Source organism: Dromaius novaehollandiae, chromosome 5 (assembly GCF_036370855.1).
Source record: "Dromaius novaehollandiae isolate bDroNov1 chromosome 5, bDroNov1.hap1, whole genome shotgun sequence".
Classification (NCBI taxonomy): Eukaryota; Metazoa; Chordata; class Aves; order Casuariiformes; family Dromaiidae; genus Dromaius; species Dromaius novaehollandiae.
In genome coordinates this window covers 53,031,114-53,050,496 of record NC_088102.1, presented here as the reverse complement: position 1 = coordinate 53,050,496, position 19,383 = coordinate 53,031,114, and the positions used below count along the sequence as shown (strand labels likewise).

At 38.3% G+C, this 19,383-nt stretch overlaps 1 protein-coding gene across 2 annotated transcripts in view; it reads left to right on the top strand.

Annotated features, from left to right (window-relative positions):
• The window catches only part of TPCN2 (two pore segment channel 2), a 33,816-nt gene extending 15,534 nt beyond the window's left edge, over nt 1–18,282 (top strand). The window contains exons 12-25 of one of the 2 annotated variants that reach the window (XM_064512828.1): nt 349–430; nt 2,122–2,208; nt 2,776–2,895; nt 3,199–3,258; nt 3,343–3,471; nt 4,145–4,194; nt 6,750–6,849; nt 7,811–7,882; nt 10,792–10,865; nt 11,347–11,437; nt 11,553–11,635; nt 12,858–12,939; nt 14,849–14,934; nt 15,641–18,282. In XM_064512828.1, the coding sequence (XP_064368898.1) occupies nt 349–430; nt 2,122–2,208; nt 2,776–2,895; nt 3,199–3,258; nt 3,343–3,471; nt 4,145–4,194; nt 6,750–6,849; nt 7,811–7,882; nt 10,792–10,865; nt 11,347–11,437; nt 11,553–11,635; nt 12,858–12,939; nt 14,849–14,934; nt 15,641–15,719 (1,195 nt within the window). In that variant the 3' untranslated portion in view covers nt 15,720–18,282. Of the gene's footprint in view, nt 1–348; nt 431–2,121; nt 2,209–2,775; nt 2,896–3,198; nt 3,259–3,342; nt 3,472–4,144; nt 4,195–6,749; nt 6,850–7,810; nt 7,883–10,791; nt 10,866–11,346; nt 11,438–11,552; nt 11,636–12,857; nt 12,940–14,848; nt 14,935–15,640 lie in introns of those variants that run through there. The other variant, XR_010389437.1, reaches the window with a different exon arrangement.
• The last annotated feature ends 1,101 nt before the right edge of the window (nt 18,283–19,383 follow it).

The window sequence follows — 19,383 nt, the reverse complement described above, 5'->3', positions numbered from 1 at the left end:
ATGTTACAACAGTAGCTAATCAAGGATAAAATAGTAGCTTTTTGGTCCTCTTGTTTAATATATTTGCCAAGGATACGTATATGGGGAAGTGACAGTTTGTTGCTTACCTTTTTTTTTTTTTTTTCTTTTCTTCAAGATGCTTATAGCATGCTTTTGAAGTTACCTTTGAGACTTATGGGGTTTGTTTTCTGTTTATTTCTACTTCTAATTTTATCCGTTTGAGGGGGGAAGAAAGGCGGGATTTGCATTTGGAACAGCCTTTTTTTTTTTTTTTTTTTTTTTTTTTTCCTGTCAAGACGGTTGCTGCTCTGTTTCAGGGTATCTAAGCCAATCATTTCTTTTAAATAGGCTGTATGTCAGTGTTGGGGACTTACTTCAAGTGCTGCAGAAAGTTGAAATGGATTCTCGTTGCAAGCAAGCCATCATGAGAGTAAGAACTGAATTTTCTTAATGCTTATGTTGGTGACTATGAAACTTTCTGGTGCAACAGCTGTGGAGACTGAAGTGTCTTTAATGACAGTATAGGTGTAAGTGTTGTAGCTTTCAGCTCAAGCTTCCTCATGCTGCTTTGTTTAGGAGTGCGAACAGAGGCCTAGCTCAGTGTCTTAAGTTTTGGCCTTGGAAGCAAGCTGTCTCCAGTCCACTATCCAAATGGCCTTGAGCTGCAAACTTCTTTTGCTGAAAGACTAATGGACAATCTTCTCTTTTAGCGGGGAGGATTGTGAGATGGCTCTTCGTGTGTGTTAAACACTTTTCTTCACTACTGACAGAGATGATTTTTGAGTCAGGTGGTAGGGACAAAAGGAGGTTCCTTGGTAGCAGCAGCCTGTTTTGTTTTATCCAGTCGTGTCATTAAACCCATGGAATTGAATCCGTGTTCTAAAGAGCTTTTTAAGACTGTCCTGATTTTACCATCAAAAGAGAGAAGCTGTTTAAAAATGCAGTGATCTAGACTAGTTAGTAGACCAACTGAACTTGTGGCTCTCAAATCTCAGAGGCCAATGAGTAATCTTATAACTGCTGCTTCTTCAGCTGGGGTGATGCGGAAGACGTTCCCCTGTAGAGAAGTGAAAGGTAATGAAGACTTCTGTTTTGCAGAGCCAAATTTCTCATTTGCAGTACTTTCTCTCTAGAAGTAATGCGTGTTTCACTGGTCTATAGGTGTTTCACTGGTCTATAGGTGTTTTCTGCAGGAACTCTCTTCTCCCATTTGAAAATGTCTCTTCATTGGATTTAGCTGTTCTCTTCTCTTTGGTATTAAGACTTGTGTCAGGCTACAGGAAGAGTGCTTTTGTTTAGCTGAGGACTTAACTAATGCTTCAGTCCATGCCACAGTTTTCAGAGATTAAAGAAATTAGTTATCCCTAATAGGAGATGTGAGATGCAGAGATTCTTGGTATGATATCTTTGTTATCCAAAAGTAACGTTGCTTTTTAAGAATGCAATTTCAGTAGCTTTTCCTTGCAGCAGCTTTTGGAAGTGTATATCATATGAACTTCTAACCAAAGGTACTGCCAATTTAAGGCTGATGGTCATAGAATGCCAGCAGCTGACAGGCTCTGGTGTGAAGATTGGAAGTGGAATGAAGAGGTTTGTGTGTTGTTGCCCATTATTGTTTGGGACAGGGGTTGTGTGAACAAAGTTGCCTGAAGATAAACATCCTGCTCTGTAGTTATGCCAAGCTGTCCTTTGGATTGTTATTTAGATACTTAAATGCAGTACATGTACTATACTTGCAGTTAGTGTTTAACATGGCTGGTCTCTAGTAGTATGCTATGAAAGTGTCATCTTCATATTATAATCAGTAAAATAATTTAATCCTTTCAGATAATAGTGTCTCTAGAACAGTAGGTCATAACATACAAATGGCAATACTAGATGACACTAAAATTAAAGTGTGTAGTAAGTGATCCAAGAAGATGTGAAAGAGTAAGACAAATTCTACAGTCATTTGGCAGGTTACTGATGAAGCAAAGCATCCTGAAGCTTGCTCTAATACCTCTTGGAGTAGATTGTATTACATCCCCATTTCTAGTTTTTTAAGATAATCTGAGGGTGTTGGCACTGCCTGTAGATATATCTAATGCAGGTGTTGATCTAAATCTTCCCTTTCATATGAAGTCACTCAAAACATGCTCCTGTGACCGGCTGTCAGCTGCCCAGTTTCAGAAGCTCTTTGAAGAACTAGACAAAGATGCCGTTAAACAAGTATGTATTTGACAATTATTTATGAAGTGCCATAAGTTGAGTGGTTTTTGAACAAAAATGAGTTATAGTATTATGCTATAAAGGCATGAAATTAAACAGAATTTAAAATTTTTTAACACAAGCTATGGTAAATTGTCATTGATTTTTAAACTGTTCATGAATTGCTGGTATAGTCACAAATGGCATTGCCTTTGGGGCTTTTACTGAGTTTGGAAATGCCAGGTAATGCTAAATGTACAAAAAAGCATACTGGTTCTTTCTCTCAGCATTTTTAAATGACTTGACTAGACAAAATAGATGAGGTGTGGGGGTGTGCATTTTTGGCTTTTTTGTGTTTAATAGGAAGATTAGTCACAGGAAGAGGAGTTAGGCTTGCAACGTAAAGTTTCTGGAAAGTGTCGTGGACAAATAATGAGAAGTATTAGCGCATAGCCTTAGCGCGTAGCCTTGAAGTTTTGTTTTGAACAGGTCTGTTTCTTTACTCTGAAGCTGTGTGTTTTTTCCTGCATCGTTATTAAAGTGGTTATGCTTAATATCTCAGCAAACCCTTTGTCCTCCTCTTTTCAGCATCCTCCTAGTCCAGAGTACCAATCACATTTTATGCGGAAAATGCAGTTTGCCTTTGGCCATCCTTACTTTGGCTACTTGGGGAATGTTGTAGCCCTTGCAAACATTGTTTCTATCTGTGTAAGTAAGGGATATATATATATTTTTGTCCCTCCCTGCGAATTTCAGTTCTGTTTTTGTTCTTTAGCCTCTGTTCTGAAAACCACTTTTTGCTACAGATGTCCATGTTTGGCATACTTTAATCATGCAAAGTCTTAAGAGAATAGCTACAGTAAAGGAATATGTTCTGAGCTACTTAAAAAGGTCTGTGCAAATATAATAGTATAATAGTGCAAGTATAGCATTATCTTATTCTTGTGCTTAAAAATCTGTTTTGTGCATCAGTAAAACGCTGGGTTCATCAAAGATTTCTTGTTGTTTAAGGTGGTTTTGGTGATGGATGCAGATAAACAGCCTTCTGAAAGAGATGACTTCTTCCTGGGGGTAAGGTGCATCCATATTTCTGTGGTTATTGCTGTTCGCTGAGGTGTTTAATTCTAATCTTATTTACTTATTTTTAATGTAAAGGCTATCAACTGCTTCTTCATCTTGTACTATCTGCTGGAAATGTTGCTGAAAATCTTGGCAATGGGGTTAAAAAGATACTTGTCTTACCCAAGCAATAGATTTGATGGACTTCTGACTGGAATTCTGCTGGTAAGTTTTCTCGTAACTTCTGTATTCCTGGATTTGGTATTTAGGCTGATTATGAATTGGAAGAGCTAGTAGAATTGCGCTTTCTTTTTTTTTTTTTTTTTTTTTTTTAACTTGATGCTTTTCAGTGTACTGAATTAAACTACTATAGTCGATATTCTGTTTTTTGGTGGCTTGATCAATATGGTAATAAATGGTACTCTTAATGTTGCCTTTTTGGAGGCAGACTTTTTGAAATTGAAGAAATGAGCTTTCTTGTAGGCAGCCTTTTAATTTTATTTGGAGAAGTTCAGTTCTGAAAGAAGAACCGTCACATAAGGAAGCCTCTTATGTAGTAAAAGATCATTTTGCTTTTTGGATAAAAAGTAACAGAAGATAAATTACTATTTGGTAAATTTATTATTACTGTTTGGTAAAAGTCTCAAACTCGTATGGCAAGTGGGGCCAAACTGAAATGTAGTGTAATTGATTGTACATCTTTATGTGTTACCACTGAGATGGGTGTGTACATTGGATAATTTGGGGAATTTATAGTAAAAGATGGCAATTTCAGAGTTTTAAAGTGAGTCAAATTGGTGGCTTAAAGCTCTTGAGAATGTTTCCTGTCAAGAAATTTAAATAGTTTTTGAAATGCTAAACTAAAAAACACTGTTTTAACTTTTTTGCCTAACCGAAGATTTTGGAGATTGCCACTTTTGCTGTGTACGGATTTCCTCATCCTGGCTGGTATGTATTCTCCATGAAATGTTGTACTTTTCCTGGGTGATGGGGTGTAGGGTAGGGCAATATGTCACAAATACATATGAACACCGTTTATATACATGTGCACGTGCATGCGCACACAGACTTATGTTACGATTGTCAGCATGATCCATAACTTACCAAACCTAGGAAAAGTTCTCTCATCTTTGTAGTCACTAAAGGCTAGGCAATACAGAGAAGTGAAAGAAAATGATGTTATGATGTTTTCATAAATCTTGAAACTTTATTTAGCTCTTCTGAGAGAAGGATGCATTTATATTACTTGAAATCTAATTTAAAATAATGTCTTGGCAGACACATGCTTATCAAAAGGTGCAAGGGGGAGAATTTGATATAACATACACAAGCAGCTACTAACCTGATATGTTTCGGTATCAGACTCTAAGCCCAATTATATGGACTCCCAAGCAACCAACCAAGCCCCCTCAACTCTGTAGATTAAGTCAAAGTTTTGTTTCATGCTGAAGAACTTAGTTCAAATTCATGGGAATTTTTCTACTGTTTATCTATATTGGAATAGCAAGCAATAGTGTTTTGATTTTCATAAGTTCAAGTAGTACTTTAATAAGTATCTATTTTTCATTGTCAAAATCAGGAAAATCATTGTTTCCCCTCTTAAAACTTGAAAACTGCAGCCACAACAAAAGAGGGAATCAATGCACTTTTGGAAGGCTTCCTTAAATCTTACTTTCGGAGGTGTTATATAACCCATTCTGATACTTGGTTTCTTCACACAAGCTCGCTATTAGTTAAACAGTGGCTCGCTGTGTAACTTTCTTACGTTGTAAGAGAGAGGTGGTCTTAATTTATACTAGTATCCTTAAACAGGAGGTAGCTCCTATAGCTAGAAATTGGTTTAGTTTTGAACACTTGAATTTCCTGTCACTCAGAAGTGATACTGAATGAGCCTTTTGCCATAAAGATGTTAGTCATTTACAATCTAATGGAATTGACTCCATATCTCATTTATAATTGACTGTATTTGGGTTCAGTCTTGCCCTGTGATTCATGAATGCAGAATGTTGTTTTCACTATCTAGAAGTATCTAGAAGCACCAGTAAGACTACTTAAATCCTTATTGTGTCAGTCATTGCGAACAGATTACAATCCGGATGAGTCATCCTGAGTCCTGATGCTGCTTACAGTGTGTGCTGATAGATAATTCTTTAGTCTGTAGATATAATATCTTCAAGGCAGCACTAAGATGTTAGTTTTGTCCTAGAATATGCTTTCTATGCAGTGTTTCCTTAATTTATTTTATGATTTGAGTTGAGTGTCTTTGTGGATTTAGAAATATCCATCTGTGTTACCAAGGAGTCTTGCATTACCATCTTTCCTCCCTACTGCCTGCCTGCGTTCCCAGCAAGAAAAGCACCCAGCATGCCAATGTAAATGTCAGCCAAAACTCAGGCTGAAATTTAAAGTGTATGCATATTGCTTATAGAATACATATGTAAGGAAAAAGGCTGGCAAGCCAGTTTGTTATCCTAGTGCTTTCTTTGAAGCCTAGCTTCAGCCAAACACATCCGGAAGGATTAATGCATGTTCTTTGTTATAGCTAGAAAGTTTGTGAAGTATCTCACTACAGCGCTAATCTTGTTTAGCTTTGTTTTCTGAAGGGACTCTCTTTGGAGCTCCACTGTAAGAAGGAAGGCCAGTTACCTAGGCACATTAGTACAGACATACACTTTCAAGAGCATTATATGCATATTTAAGATCTCAAGCTAAATGGATCTCTTCCGTCATCAGTCATTAGTGTTCACTGTAGCTGAATGTAGCTGAGATTCCTGTTGAGTAAATTGACTTGCTTATACCAATTATAGATTGTACATGGCTATTTCAGGTTTGAAGGGACCTCAGGTCTCTAGTCCAGCCTTCTGCTCAAATCGGGGTCAGCTATGAGATCAGACCGGGTTATTCAAGATTTTGTCCAGTTGGGTCTTAAAAACCTCCAATGAAGACTGCACAACCTCACTGGGCAACTTGTACCACTGTCAGACTGTCCTCATGGTTTAAAAAATTCTTCCTTATAACCAAAGTGAGCCTGTCTTGTTTCAACTAAAGCCCCTTGTTCCTTGCCCTCTTGCCATGCCCCACTGTGAACAGCCTGCCTCCGTTGTCTTCAGGACCTCTTGGTAGGTATTGCAAGGCTGTTGCTAAGTCCCTCCGCAGCCATTCCTTCTCTAGGCTGAACAAGTCCAGCTTCCTGAGCCTCTCCTTGTAGGGCAAGTGATCCAGCCTGAGCATCTTGTTGGCCCTCTATTGACCTTGTGTCAGTTTATCAATCCCCTTCTTCTACTGAGGGGCCTAAAACTGGATGTACTGTTCTGGCGAGTCATAGATTATGAGGAATATTTACATATGGAAATAAAACTTTCTTTTTTACAAAACTTTGAATGTCACAGGTGTTAACTGAAAGTTACGGGGAATTTGCAGCTACCTGCAGCCCAGAAACTTTAACTGTGTGTCTCTGTCATGGGCTGTTTCTCTAACTTGTTGTACTCTTTTGCCTTTCCTAGGAGACCTGAGTTGATGGGCTTGCTATCCCTGTGGGATATGGTTCGGCTGGTGAACATGTTAATTGTGTTCAGGTTCCTGCGGATTATTCCTAATATGAAGGTGTTTGTTTTTCTCCTCCACACTGCTGATTTCTTTATTAGTTGAATGATAAATCTTGTTAAAGCCTCTTAGAATAATATGTAATAGCTTGTAATTCTCTTGTATCTGAGTGGGATTATAAGTCAACAATCTTGGCTCTGATTGTCTGTCCAGACTGTCACATAGCTCCTCATTAACTCACTCTCCCTTCAGCTACTTCTCTGTTGAAATGTCGGGGAAGTTCTGTTGATCTCACTGCAATTGATGCTGGTATTCTAAAGTGGGTAGAGAAATACATCCAGAAATACTTGTAAACCTTATGTTGGGCTCCATTTTTAAATGGATGAGTGTCCTTGAAGACATAGTACTCAGGAGGTGGTAGGTTTCCTTTTGCTTGACATTGCCAGACCTTTTGGTCATGCAAAGGGTTATTTGGGAAGAACTCCTTTTTCCACTTGCTGTTTAGGTTAAAACATGAGTCTGGTTCCAGAATATCCATATTTGAATTGGAAATCACTTGAGTTTGATTATTTGTTACAATCCTGCACCTAGACTTGCTTGAAACCTAAGCCCAGATTCATGTCAGGTACAGGACTTGTATCTTAGTTAATAAAGTATAAGTATCCAGCTGATGTAATTAGAGGTCATAATGTCAGTGAAAAGTGAACTATAAATCATGTGGGTCAGTTGTGGGGCATTTCTGGTTTGATTTACTGTTGTGGCTTCACCCTGCAAATATCCCTTCAGGTTGCGGTACCTGTGTGTACCTAAAATATATCATAATGTGCATGTATGGAAATGAGTGCAGTATTGTTCATTAATTTTACATACCTCAAGGAAATGTCACTGTATGAAAGGTGATTGTGTTTAGATACGCATCATTTTCCTAGTTGATATTTCTTTGTCCTTTTAGGAAAAGTAACTTGGTAAGGCTTGGAAGTTTGACCGTAATACATACAAAATTCTGCTTTGTTTTATTTAGTTCATGGCTTTAGTTGTGACTACACTGCTGGATCTGGTAAAAAACTTGAGAGCCTTTGCAGGAATTCTGGTGGTAAGTTATGATGCAAGATTGTTGCTGCCCTTCTCTCCCTTCCCCACCCCCCTTTTTTTAATAGCATGCTATATAATACAGGTGTGCCTTCGACAAAGTAAACTAGGCTCTTTGGATGAGAATCTATCTCCATGAACAGTAACAATTCACAATAGCCAGCCAGTTCTTAGCATGTCTTACAAAGATGCAACAAACTATTGTTTTGTTGTGGGCAGCAATAACGGGTGCAGCACTATGGGTGGCAGTGCCTAATATATCACTTTCCTTTAGGTTTACTTTTAAAGAACGTTTGAAATGTCTCCTTCAAAGTGCCTGCCTCAGGCTGATACTCTAGTTTCAAGGAAGAGTTCATCTGATTCTAAAAGTAGCTTAGTCTTCCTTACCTTGGCTTGCTTATATGTTAAAGTAAATAACTAAAAATAATTTTAAAGCTGTTTTGCTGAAAAGGTCTTCAGATGGCATGTTGGGACATGAGGATTTTTTGAAAGCCTCTGTGATCCTGTTTTAGGTGTGTCTGGAGTATAGGACATATACTTTGTAAACATGTGATTAAAACTTGGATCACAGTGCATGATGTCCATTACTCGTACTGGTTCTGCATTTCCTAACTCTTGAGTTTCTGGCTTTGCACCTCTGTCTTCCTGACATAGCACATGAGGATGGCTTTTTTTCCGCCTTCCTCCCCTCCTCTCTTTCCTTGTGTTTTAATGCATCTTAAATTGAAGTAATGCTTAGAGACCAGGATTTGCTGTGTATTTGATGTTGTCTAAAAAGTCGTTCTAGTATAAAGAAATGACAACTTTCTTAGCATGCAATTTACCCAGAATACTGGGTTTTGTCACAACTAATCTCTGCTTTTAACTGTTTGTAGGGGAGGGGCTTTAAGTTGCAGCCTGCAGAGGTTTGTGTTGCAATTTCAAGCAAAAATGATGGTTTGGGTAAAGATAACTTTGCCTTGCTGCATAAGTCACGTTTGCCATTGGGAGCACCTCTTGAAACTGAAAAATGCTTCAGGAGTACAGAGACTAGGAAGTTGGTCCTTGTACTGAAAGTATATCTTGGGAGTATGAGTTAAGTACTGATATCGTACAAACTTTTTTTTTTTTAAACAGTATATGGTAGGACCAGCTTTAGTATAATGGAAAACTTTTGATGCTTCTTCAAAATAAATAAATTCAATGCCCATCCAGAACCACCATGGAGAATGTTACTTTGCCTTGTGGTTACTCAGTGTAATTGGCTGTGTAAAGGCTTTGACTGATGCTCTCTGTTAATTTTGCCAGCTCTTGTTTGAGTAAATACACCAGACTGCAGGAGCATACATTTGCTTGTCACTCGTGTCACAGGCTGGCAGGGTGGTGTGATGGGTAGGTGAGGGAAGCATTTATTGACATTGCTGCTGATGAATCTGACAGAGCCCCCAGGAGAGAGCGCTCTTTGGGTGACCTCAGTTGGGCTTGGCACCAGGATCCCAAAGCAATGCTGCTGCTGGCATGGCTGTATGTGTGCTACAGCATTCTTCTGGAAGAATGCTTTCTTCCTTCCTGACAGATATAGCTAGGATGGCAGCAGACTAGTATATGCTTGATTTTATTTTTAGAAATTATGATTTGGCACTTCAGTGTAGAGTCCCTGCCTTTCTATATGGTGCTCTTACATAGTGCTCGCAAAGTGGTTTAAGCATCTGCTGCAGATTAGTCCTTAATGCCAGGAATGTGAATGGTAGTCCTGCACCAATTGTGGGGCAAGTCTCTGGCAGAGAGCTTGCAGTCTAACCGAAGTGTTTGTCACTTCCATTAACTTAATTTGCTTTTACTTGAGTCTAAGGAGAAACTTTTACTGAGCTTATGCTATAGTGAAGTGTGACTCCCATTATTGGCTGATGCAAAACATCTTTTCTAATATTAGCATAGAGCATATGCTGATAAGTTAATGTAACTTATTTTTTAGCTAACTTTTCAGGTAGCGCATGTTTTAGATGTAAAATTTTCTCTCAAACAATAAAGTTGACTTCTTATTGTCAAGGCAGATGCTCCATCTTCTGGTAAGCTGTAGAGTGATAGCTTCAAGTTCTCCAGTAGTGTTTAGGGCATTGTGGTTCTATAGCACAGAGTAGTCTCTCTTCCCCTCCTTTGGGGCCCCCTCTTGGAGATTATTTAGTAGCAAAATACAGAAATGCGACTGATGACACTTTCATTAGAAAACTCATCTTGTTTCAAGCAATCCTGGATGAATGGCTCTTTACTCAGAAGTTAGAAAGTTGTAGGTCTGGACCAGTCTTTGCCTTTAAGATAAAACTTGTTAAATCACCTAGGCAACTGCTGAAGACTGTGAAAGCCAGCCCTTTTAGAAAGTGGGTTTTATTCCTAAAAAGTAATGGAGACCAAAGTTCCAAAATTGTTTGTGCTATTGAAGCCTTTACTTCTAGACTAATCTTTTTTTCTTCCAAAAGTTATGGATATAATATATTTTATTAGCTTATTCTTGCCATTCAGTTAGGTTTTGTAAAAGCTTATTTTCGCTGAATCTAAAACTAACAGAAAGCTCCCTAGATATCTGAAGATTTCTTATACCTATAGGTAATGGGCTTTTTTGTTAAGTCACTGCTCTGCAGTGTTAGTAGCTGAACATCAGCATTCTGAGAAACAACAGTAAAATAGATCATAAAGAAAAATGATTTAATGCATTTTAACAACTAAAAGTTAAATAGAATATTAAAAAGTAAGAGCAAATGTTGAAAAAGTGTGCAGGCTTTAAGAAGTATCTTTCACTTTAGCCTCTGGAATTGTTTTTAACCATATTCCTTCACCTGTAGTGCTAACATAAATTCCATTCCTAACATAATTGCATTGTTTTCTTGTTTAGTCATAGAAATATTCAGAACTAATACTTATGTATGTTCCTTCCAGGTGGTTTTCTATGCATTTGCTATAACTGGCATAATGCTATTTAAAGGTGCTGTTGTTCCTATGGGGAATATCAGGTAATGTTCTAAACATCGTTATTTGGAAAAATTACTTTAGTTTTTCAAAATGCTACTGTAGCTCTGCTACTTTATGTTGCTAAATTATTTACTAAATGCCTCTGCCTTTGTCTCCTTTTCTGTACTCTCTGCCATTGTAGCATATTTTTAGTTTGTCATATGTAAAGCATGTGTATCTCTGAGCTTCTGAGTAGTTTGTGGTTGTTCTTACTGTTGAATCCCTTCCTTTAATACTAAATAGCACAGACCTTATTTGGTACACTTTCAGTTCCTTCTTGCTGTATTGAAATTGCAGATACCTTATTGCTTATCTCAAGGTTGACATTTTACCCAACTGTTGAAATCTGAACTATTTGAACTATTACCCATGTTTTCTGGCCACATGAGGTACTTAACTTCATACAAGGTACTTAAAAAAAATTACTTCTACAGAATAGTGCATAGAAAGCTCTGCTTATGTAAGATCATAATTCTCTTGTAGTATTGTCAATACAACATCTGGTAATGGTAGTCTGCAGTGTGGGACCTATGAGCAGCTGGAATATTGGCCAAACAACTTTGATGACTTTGCTGTGAGTCTGATCATAGAAGAAATCCATCCCCCTCTTCCTCTCTGCTCGTGCTTTCCCCTCATTTTCTGACGCTTTTAAGTATGTAATATAGCCACTGAATTTCTGTTTTCTTTAGGCAGCGGTGGTGACCCTCTGGGATGTGATGGTGGTGAACAACTGGCAAGTCTTTCTGGAAGCATTTTCAAGATATTCAAGTCCGTAAGTAGCAGTAATAACACTGAAACAGTCCCATATACATCTAACTTGTAAAGTGAATGAACAAGAATTACACACACACACACCACAATTCCTACTGTCTGGTAAGAGGAGTGCTGCTTACCCATGTCTTGTATCAACTCAGGTAGCTAGGAAACAAAGCTAATACTTTATGGACATTCTTTAGCTTGTGTAACTTGGTATTTGCGCTGGCTCTTAGATGCCACAAAATCTGTGGTCATGTTTAGAAGAGACTGGAAACTGGCTGGGTAGTCATCTTCTTCCAGAGAAGACTGAATTACTTAAAGTGCATTCTAAATAGGTTTGTGGCATGTATTGGGTAGGTGTTACTGAAGAGCCCATCTCAGAGAAGAGAGATTAGTGAATCACTGTGATCAGTTTTGAGCTGCTTTTCTATTTTCTCAGTGAATATATAGTTTTTTGTAGACTTTAGAGTCTTGGAGGTGTCTTTCATTTGTATTTTATTTTATGGGAATGTTTGAACTGGATAGCCTCTGAGTTCAGTTGTTTTCCAGTGATACTTGGATGGTTAATATTTAATGGGAGTTTTGCTGTTTGATTTCTGTGGAGTCATGATTTCACCCATGTTTTGGAGCTAGCAGTCTGAATCCAGTAGAAGGAAGTGGGTGTTTTTTTTTTTTTTTTAACCAAATGTGTAGCTAAGTTGTGGAATGCCCTTCTGCAGGCAATTGTGTGTGATATAAATGTGGTCCAGGGAAGCAGGGAAGTCTGGGCAAGTCATGAAAAAGAAATCCATTGGAATCTGCAATTAATGGAAATGAGTTCCTCTAGCTCAGGAAATCTCTGAACTGCAAATGGTTGGAGGTTGAGGGATTACTTGGAGGGAGCCTTATAGGTGTTTTGCCACATTGTTACACGTTTTCCTATGCTTCTGTATTTGGAGTCTCAGAGAGAGGGTGCTAGGCTAGATGGATCTCTTGCTGTGACCTAGCATGACTTCTCCTAGGCTGTTTTTCTATCCCTTTAGAACTATATTTAGTGGGGGGAGGGAGAGGAGAGAATCTTCTTGGCTAATTTAATGAAAGGTTTAGGATTTTTGTTCCAGAGCATCCTTTAGATCAAGAAGATAATAATATTAACTTTTAAGGAAAAATGTGATTTCCTGGCTTTCTTCAATCACTTTCAGGCTATGGTTATTTACTATCTATGTTATTTATCTATTGTCTTTTAATCTGATCTGCAGATGGGCAAAGACCTATTTTGTAGCCTGGTGGTTGATCTCCTCTGTCATCTGGGTCAATCTCTTCGTAGCTTTACTTCTAGAGGTAAGGAAATGTGTTTGTCTAATAGATCCTTGAAGACTGTTAATCCTCTTGTAAACCTATGAAAAAACCTGTTTCTGTTTTGTTTGTTTTTTTTTTTTGGGGGGGGGGGTGAAGATGTCAACACTGGGATGAAAAAAAAAGCTACTCATCCTAAAGAGGACCTAATAATGTAACAAAAGCATATATCTAACTAAATGTGGATTGGAGACTATCTGGTTAATAGCCAGCAGTGGGAGGGTAAGACCAGAAATGAAAAAATGAAGTTACCACACAGTTTCTTCATTGTGAGCATCCTTGACTTGCTGCCATTCTTTATGGGCTTGTGAAACTCATATTAGATGAGGCCCTAAATGAAGGTCCTGTCTGCTTTGTGCAGATGTTGAAGAACCCAGGGAAACCAGAGAACTACTTTGGGAAGAGTAGATTGGTTTTTTGTGTGCATACTTATCTTTTCTCTGCCCCACCTTCCCAAACAGACATTGTGGCAGCATTTTCTTTTCTAGATAGCTGTGTATTTTGCTTGAGACTTTGTCACAAATCTTCTTGTTTTTCATTGGTTGTGTACATTTGTCATTATAACTCTCTTGCTATAAAGTGTCTTTATAGTATATGGAAAAAAATTAAAAATAATATAGAATCGCTTGTCTCTTGTATTAACTTTAACACTAGTTATCTGAGCTTCAGTTTTTTTGTGGTTGTTTTGTCAGCAAATTCCCACTTTGCTCTGTATCGTTACCTTCCTACAGAGGCAATCAAACTGACACTAGGAGGGTGAAACTGATAACTTATTTGGAAGAAATTGTCCTCTAGAGCACAAGTGGGTTCTTGAAGTTGTGGAAATCTGGATACCTAAGCAATGCCATGACAAACATGTAGTTTTAATCATCTCTTGCCTCTTTGTACTGTTCTGCAAGTCTAAATGCCTTTGGAATTGTCGACGCTGCGTTTAACATTAATCTTGGCCATCTGTTCCAAGTTAGTTGTCATAGTGTTCTCCTACAAGCAATGGAAGAATTGGAGCACCTCTAGAGGGCACTTCACCCTATCTTAAAACCTGTGAGAAGTACTCTTTCGGAGATGTTTGTTTGTTGTTTTGTTTTGTTTTTTTTCCTTGACTGCATAGAGAACTGAGGTTTACTACTGTAGGCAAAATGGTGAACTTTTAGGCATATAAAATTGAGATGAATTTAATGTTAAGCCTCAGTGTTATCTATGAGCAATTTGAGAGAGACTTTCTAGCTGGGAGTCAACTCTGCAAGTCTTCTGCCTGCTTGCTTCTGCAGCGCTTTGGCCAAAGATTGCTATAATAGCCAAGACGTAACATTGTGGAGCAGGAGAGCAGGCTATCACTGTTCCCCCCCCCCCTCCCCCCGAGAGGAAAATATTCAAAGCAGGTGAACTCTTATGGGTTCTTCAAACAGTTATTGTGAGGAGACAGCTCTTGTGAGTACTTAGACTGCAGGACTATTTTCAGCTCTGCTGTTCTTTCAGGGTGTGATGAGAAAAGTATTTCATTTCTGTACAACAGACTTGAAAAAGTAGTGAACTACAGCCAATAAATGTACTTATTCTGCTGTTAATTTTAATAATCACTGTTCATTTTAGAGGTGTACAGATACAATTTGCCATGAAACAGTAATAACTAACACTTCTACCAGTTGGTTTGTGGCTATGTTCTGCTCATGTGTACAGCCTGTGTTATGTATATGACTTCTTTGTTGCAGCTGTCTATCAGATGCCTGTGAATTTTGTCAGCTTTTAAATTTCAGTGCATTCCAGCTCTCTACTCTGCCGTTCTCTGTAACAAAAACTCCACAAGACCTAAATATATAGACCTCACGTAACCTCTTTTCTGATGTCATTAGAAATAGACTTTAATACTTTTTTTTCTGCTGTCTTTACGTTCCAGAACTTTATTCACAAGTGGGACCGTCGCTGTCATCGGGAACCTCTCTCTGACATTGAATACCAGAGGACAGTTGAACTAATGTTCAGGTGAGTTGTTCTGGGCTTGATGATTGATCTAGTTTTCCAAATGATGTTTAGCTCTCCTTTAAAGATAGTGTGCTGACTGCAAGAGGGTAAAAGGCTCGACTGTTATTCTGTGCCTGTGTCTCATCTGTTGGTGGAAAAGCTCAGTAAGTGCTTTAGTTAGGCCTGCTCTTAGCTGGCTTGATAGCTTAACTTTTATAAACTCTTTGCCCATGTCCCATTGAGAGAAGAGGTGTTGGAGGGGAATGGTGCTGAGAATAAAAGGGAAGATGAAAAAAGTGATGCGCATTCTTGACTTATTGTGAAAATGTGGGTGGTGGTTGATACTTGATCATCGTGCACAAGCAGAACTTCTGGTGCAGATTGGATATTCAGTAGTGTTATTGGGAACATGTTCTCATTTAAGCAGTTTTTTCAGGAAAACAAATCCATTGACCTCCAGTTGTACTGTACTATGTGCAGGAAATTGCTTCTCTGCTCCTTGTGGGAAAACAGCTGCTGGTTTCCACGACACATCTGTAAAAGGATGGATCACTTGCAAGTGGATGCATCTTTAGGGAGCATCAGCTTACTGTGATTTTAATTCCTTGTTTCAGTCTTGAAAAGAGCACATGTTACATTTCAGTATGTGTTGCACAAAAAAAAAAAACATCGCTGAGCTGAGACGTCCCCTATGCTGCCCCTAACAACTCGTGGTTTTTCTTTATAGAGATGTTTTGGAAGAACCTACAGAGGAAGAGCTAATGGAAAGACTGCACCAGCATCCACACCTGCATTTATGTAGGTGACTGATTGGTGGGAAGGACTGATTTATTTAGCCCTTTATTTTGTTGAGGTTGTCAGCTGGAAGAAACTGAATGGATTTTCTGTGAGATGCTGTAATAGGGGCTTGCAGGACAATGTGTAAAGTTTTGGTTGGCAATTCTCTGCAAGAGGAGTTTTTTTATTATTGGCTTACATATTTTTTTCTGGGGAAAAAAAGTATGCGAAGCCTGCTTATTTGACTTGATTTTAAGTTGCAATTTTACAGCAATATTGCAGCCATTATTTTTATAAACTATTGGTACCAGAATATTTTTATTTTCTTTTTTTAAGAAGGGAAAGTGTTAAAATGACAGTGCACTTTAAAACATTGACTTTATAACCACTAAGCCTGCTACTTTTTGCAGCACAAAAATGGAACTGCCTCTTATGGTAGGGGAGTGTGCCAAGGACTGTGCCTTGCAATTCATGAATGGGCTAGGCAGGACTGGAACAAGATCCTTAATCCTTTTTGTAATAATGAAAGTTGAAACACTATTTTTATTAAAACATGACACCAGCATATTTTACTTACTGAATTTTCAGAAGTAGTTAATCACTTTGGAACACAATTAGGTTCAACTCACTGTTGAACTTAACAACAAGGAGTGTCTACCTGGCACCTCCTCTCTTTCTGTGTTTTTGACCTAGGGTTCATGCTGGTTGCATCACACTGATAATTTTGAGAACAGTTATAACTTTGAATGGAACAATTATACTCATGGTTTTCAATGCGATAAAATTGAGCTCTGCTTCAGAGTAAATATTCTCATGTTGCTTTTTAGTAAACTCTTCCTTTTGCTTTCTTCCAAGTCTTGTTCTTTGCTGTATAGTATTCCAAGAAAATGCTGAAGGGAATGAATTTTGGCCAGAATGTAGCATCATGACCACTGTGAGTCTTCCACTTAAAGGTGTGTGTGGGGGGGGAGGTTGAATGGGATGATCAAGTGTTTAGCAGCTCAGATTTCCTTTTGAGTCCCTGGGGCTTGAAAGTGCTTAACCAGTGTTGCAAGATCTTGTTCTTTTATGGCTATGTGGTCACGTGCTCTATGCCACTAAGTTTGGTGACCTGGGTAATACTTGTCAGGTAAATAGCTTTGATAACAAATCTAGAGTCAAGAATTAACACTAAGTTACAAATGCATGTTTTTCATTTATCTCTTAGTGTTCCACCAGAAAAGGTGTTTCTGTTTGGATCTTCATCTCATAACTAGAAACTCACTATGAAGAATAGAATTAATCCCAACTACCATTTTTATGTGTAAAAATGAAATTACCCTCTGTGGTGGTGATTATCATTGTTTGAAGCAGTTGCAACTAAAATAGACTTTATTGGGACCACATCTGCATTGACAAGGGCTTGGGGTGTGTGGGAATGAAGTTAAATTGCTTCTATTTATAAGCTACTTGATCCATTCAGATAATAGTATTTTTGGAAAGCATGCCAGGCAGTCATCCTACTTTTCCAGTTTATTCCCCTCCTCTCAATTCCACCCCCCCCCATCAGTCTCTTCTTTCTTTCCTGTGTTAGAGAGAGGAAATTCTCTGGGATGATGGTCCGTTTGAGCTCAGCAGCATATTTCTGTGTTGTTGTCTGGCTGTTGTTTAGAAGTTATGTGGTGATTCTTGTCTGTTTCTTTACTTGCTGCTTATTTTCCTTGTGCTGTGGAACAAAATACAAGTGGTGGAATTCGCATATGTGTAGAACAAATATGAATTGAGCTCTGAGCCACTCCAGCAATCTCTCCTTACTTCTGTGCTCTTGCTTCTTAGGCCATGTTGTTATTTGTGTGTACTCTCTTGTATCCGTTCTGTAATAATCCACCTAGTTACTCACTTGCACTGGTTTCAGTGGCATTACTGTTTTCTGGGGTCGTGCACTTAGAACACACATCACAGCAAGTAAAGGCATCAGCACAGCATTTTCCTAGATTTTGATTTGTTTCTTTCAGTATAGTTTTATGTCAGGGTGGTTTCTGCTCCTAACATGACTTAATTGATACTACTAATTTATTGGCACCTAATAATGGAGGTTAAATACTCTATTTACCTTCTTGCTCGGAATTTCTTATTTGCTTTGTTTTCTGCCTTTCTGAATTCTTGGAAAAGTAGCTATATTTGCCTTGCTAAACAGGACGTGGCCAGTTCCTATCTGCCTGCAAGTTTCACCTTCTTTGGTTCTTAACCTTTTCTTTGGCCATTACATTCCACTACAATCTACGAAAGCAACATGAATTGGTGTGGCATTATCATAAACCCCATAAGTGTCTCCAGTATGCAGTCTTTTTGCATCTGGACAAATAGGAAGGGAATACTTTTAGTCCTCTGTTTTGCATTTGTGTAATAGACTGAGAATGTAACTAGAAGTTGATACAAAAATGTGTCTAATGTCAATCATACTGTAAGATATAAATGACCACATGATACAAGTCTTATGCAATAATTGTATAAATCATGAAAATGAATGTATGTAACTGGGTAAAGTTTGAGGTCTATATAATTAAAAAAAAAGTTCCTTCTTAAAATATGGAAATCATTGAAATGTTGAAATGATTCTTGTGGTTTATTTTTGTTTCTTTTGCCCAGGTACTGATTTCTGTCATGCTTAGCATCCATGCTCCCCTTATCCTTACTAGTTGGAGGCCCACAAAAGAGGTTACATGCAGGTGGGACATAACAGCCTAGTTTCAAAATGCAAATCTTAAAATACACATCTCAGTTTTTATCCATTTCTAGAGGCACCTGGAATCCTCTGTAGGTACTTGATATGTTTAATTTTCAGGATGAAACTTCTTTGCAACTGAATCTTGAGGGTGCTGGGCAGCTTTTGCACCATTTGCCTTTCAGCCTTGCTGCATCTGCAAACCAGATATTTCTTCGTCTGGCCTTCCTGAAAGTATCAATGCAGTAGGCATTCATGTCAGCTCATATCAAATGGATTGGATTTCACATGTAGTGTAGCAGTCTGTAGCATTCTTTTGAAACAGCTTCTGTTTTAGCAGGTTGGGTTTTTTGTGTTTACAGGACAAAACCAATTCTGTGTCAAGATAAAGGCTTCTTAAGTTTGCTATCCTGTCTCTGACCGTGGCTGTTGTAGATGCTGAGGTGAAGCCTGTCGGCGCCAAAGCAAATATAAGATGATCTTTCTCCTTTGTACCTCTTGCATTTTTCTGACAATTAGCAAGTTTGGAAGTTCCTGAGATTGAAGCTTCATTTGGACCTCACGTTTGATAGTTTATAGTGGACCTATCGTGGTGAAATTTGCCTACTTCCTCTTCTTTTTATCCATTGTCTTGGCCTTCACCACATCCTGTATTGATGAATTCCGCAAGTTACATATTCTGTGGGAGAGTATTTGACAGACAACAGTTTTGATGGCTACGGCATTCACCAGAAAACTGGAAATAGCATAAGTTTTATTCCTGCCTGATGAAATCAGGCTCCCATTTTTCTAACTTTTTTTCTGATTCACTTTGAATTTGCATTACCCAAAGATTCAGTAGTGGAGGGAGAAAGGAAAGACAATTGAAGTGCTACTGTATTTCAGTATTTCTACTGAAAGAAGTGCACCTCACAAGCACACTTAACTACAAAGAAACTTACAAAGATCATTCTGATCAGAGCTGTAAATAGGGCAGCCAGAATAATCTG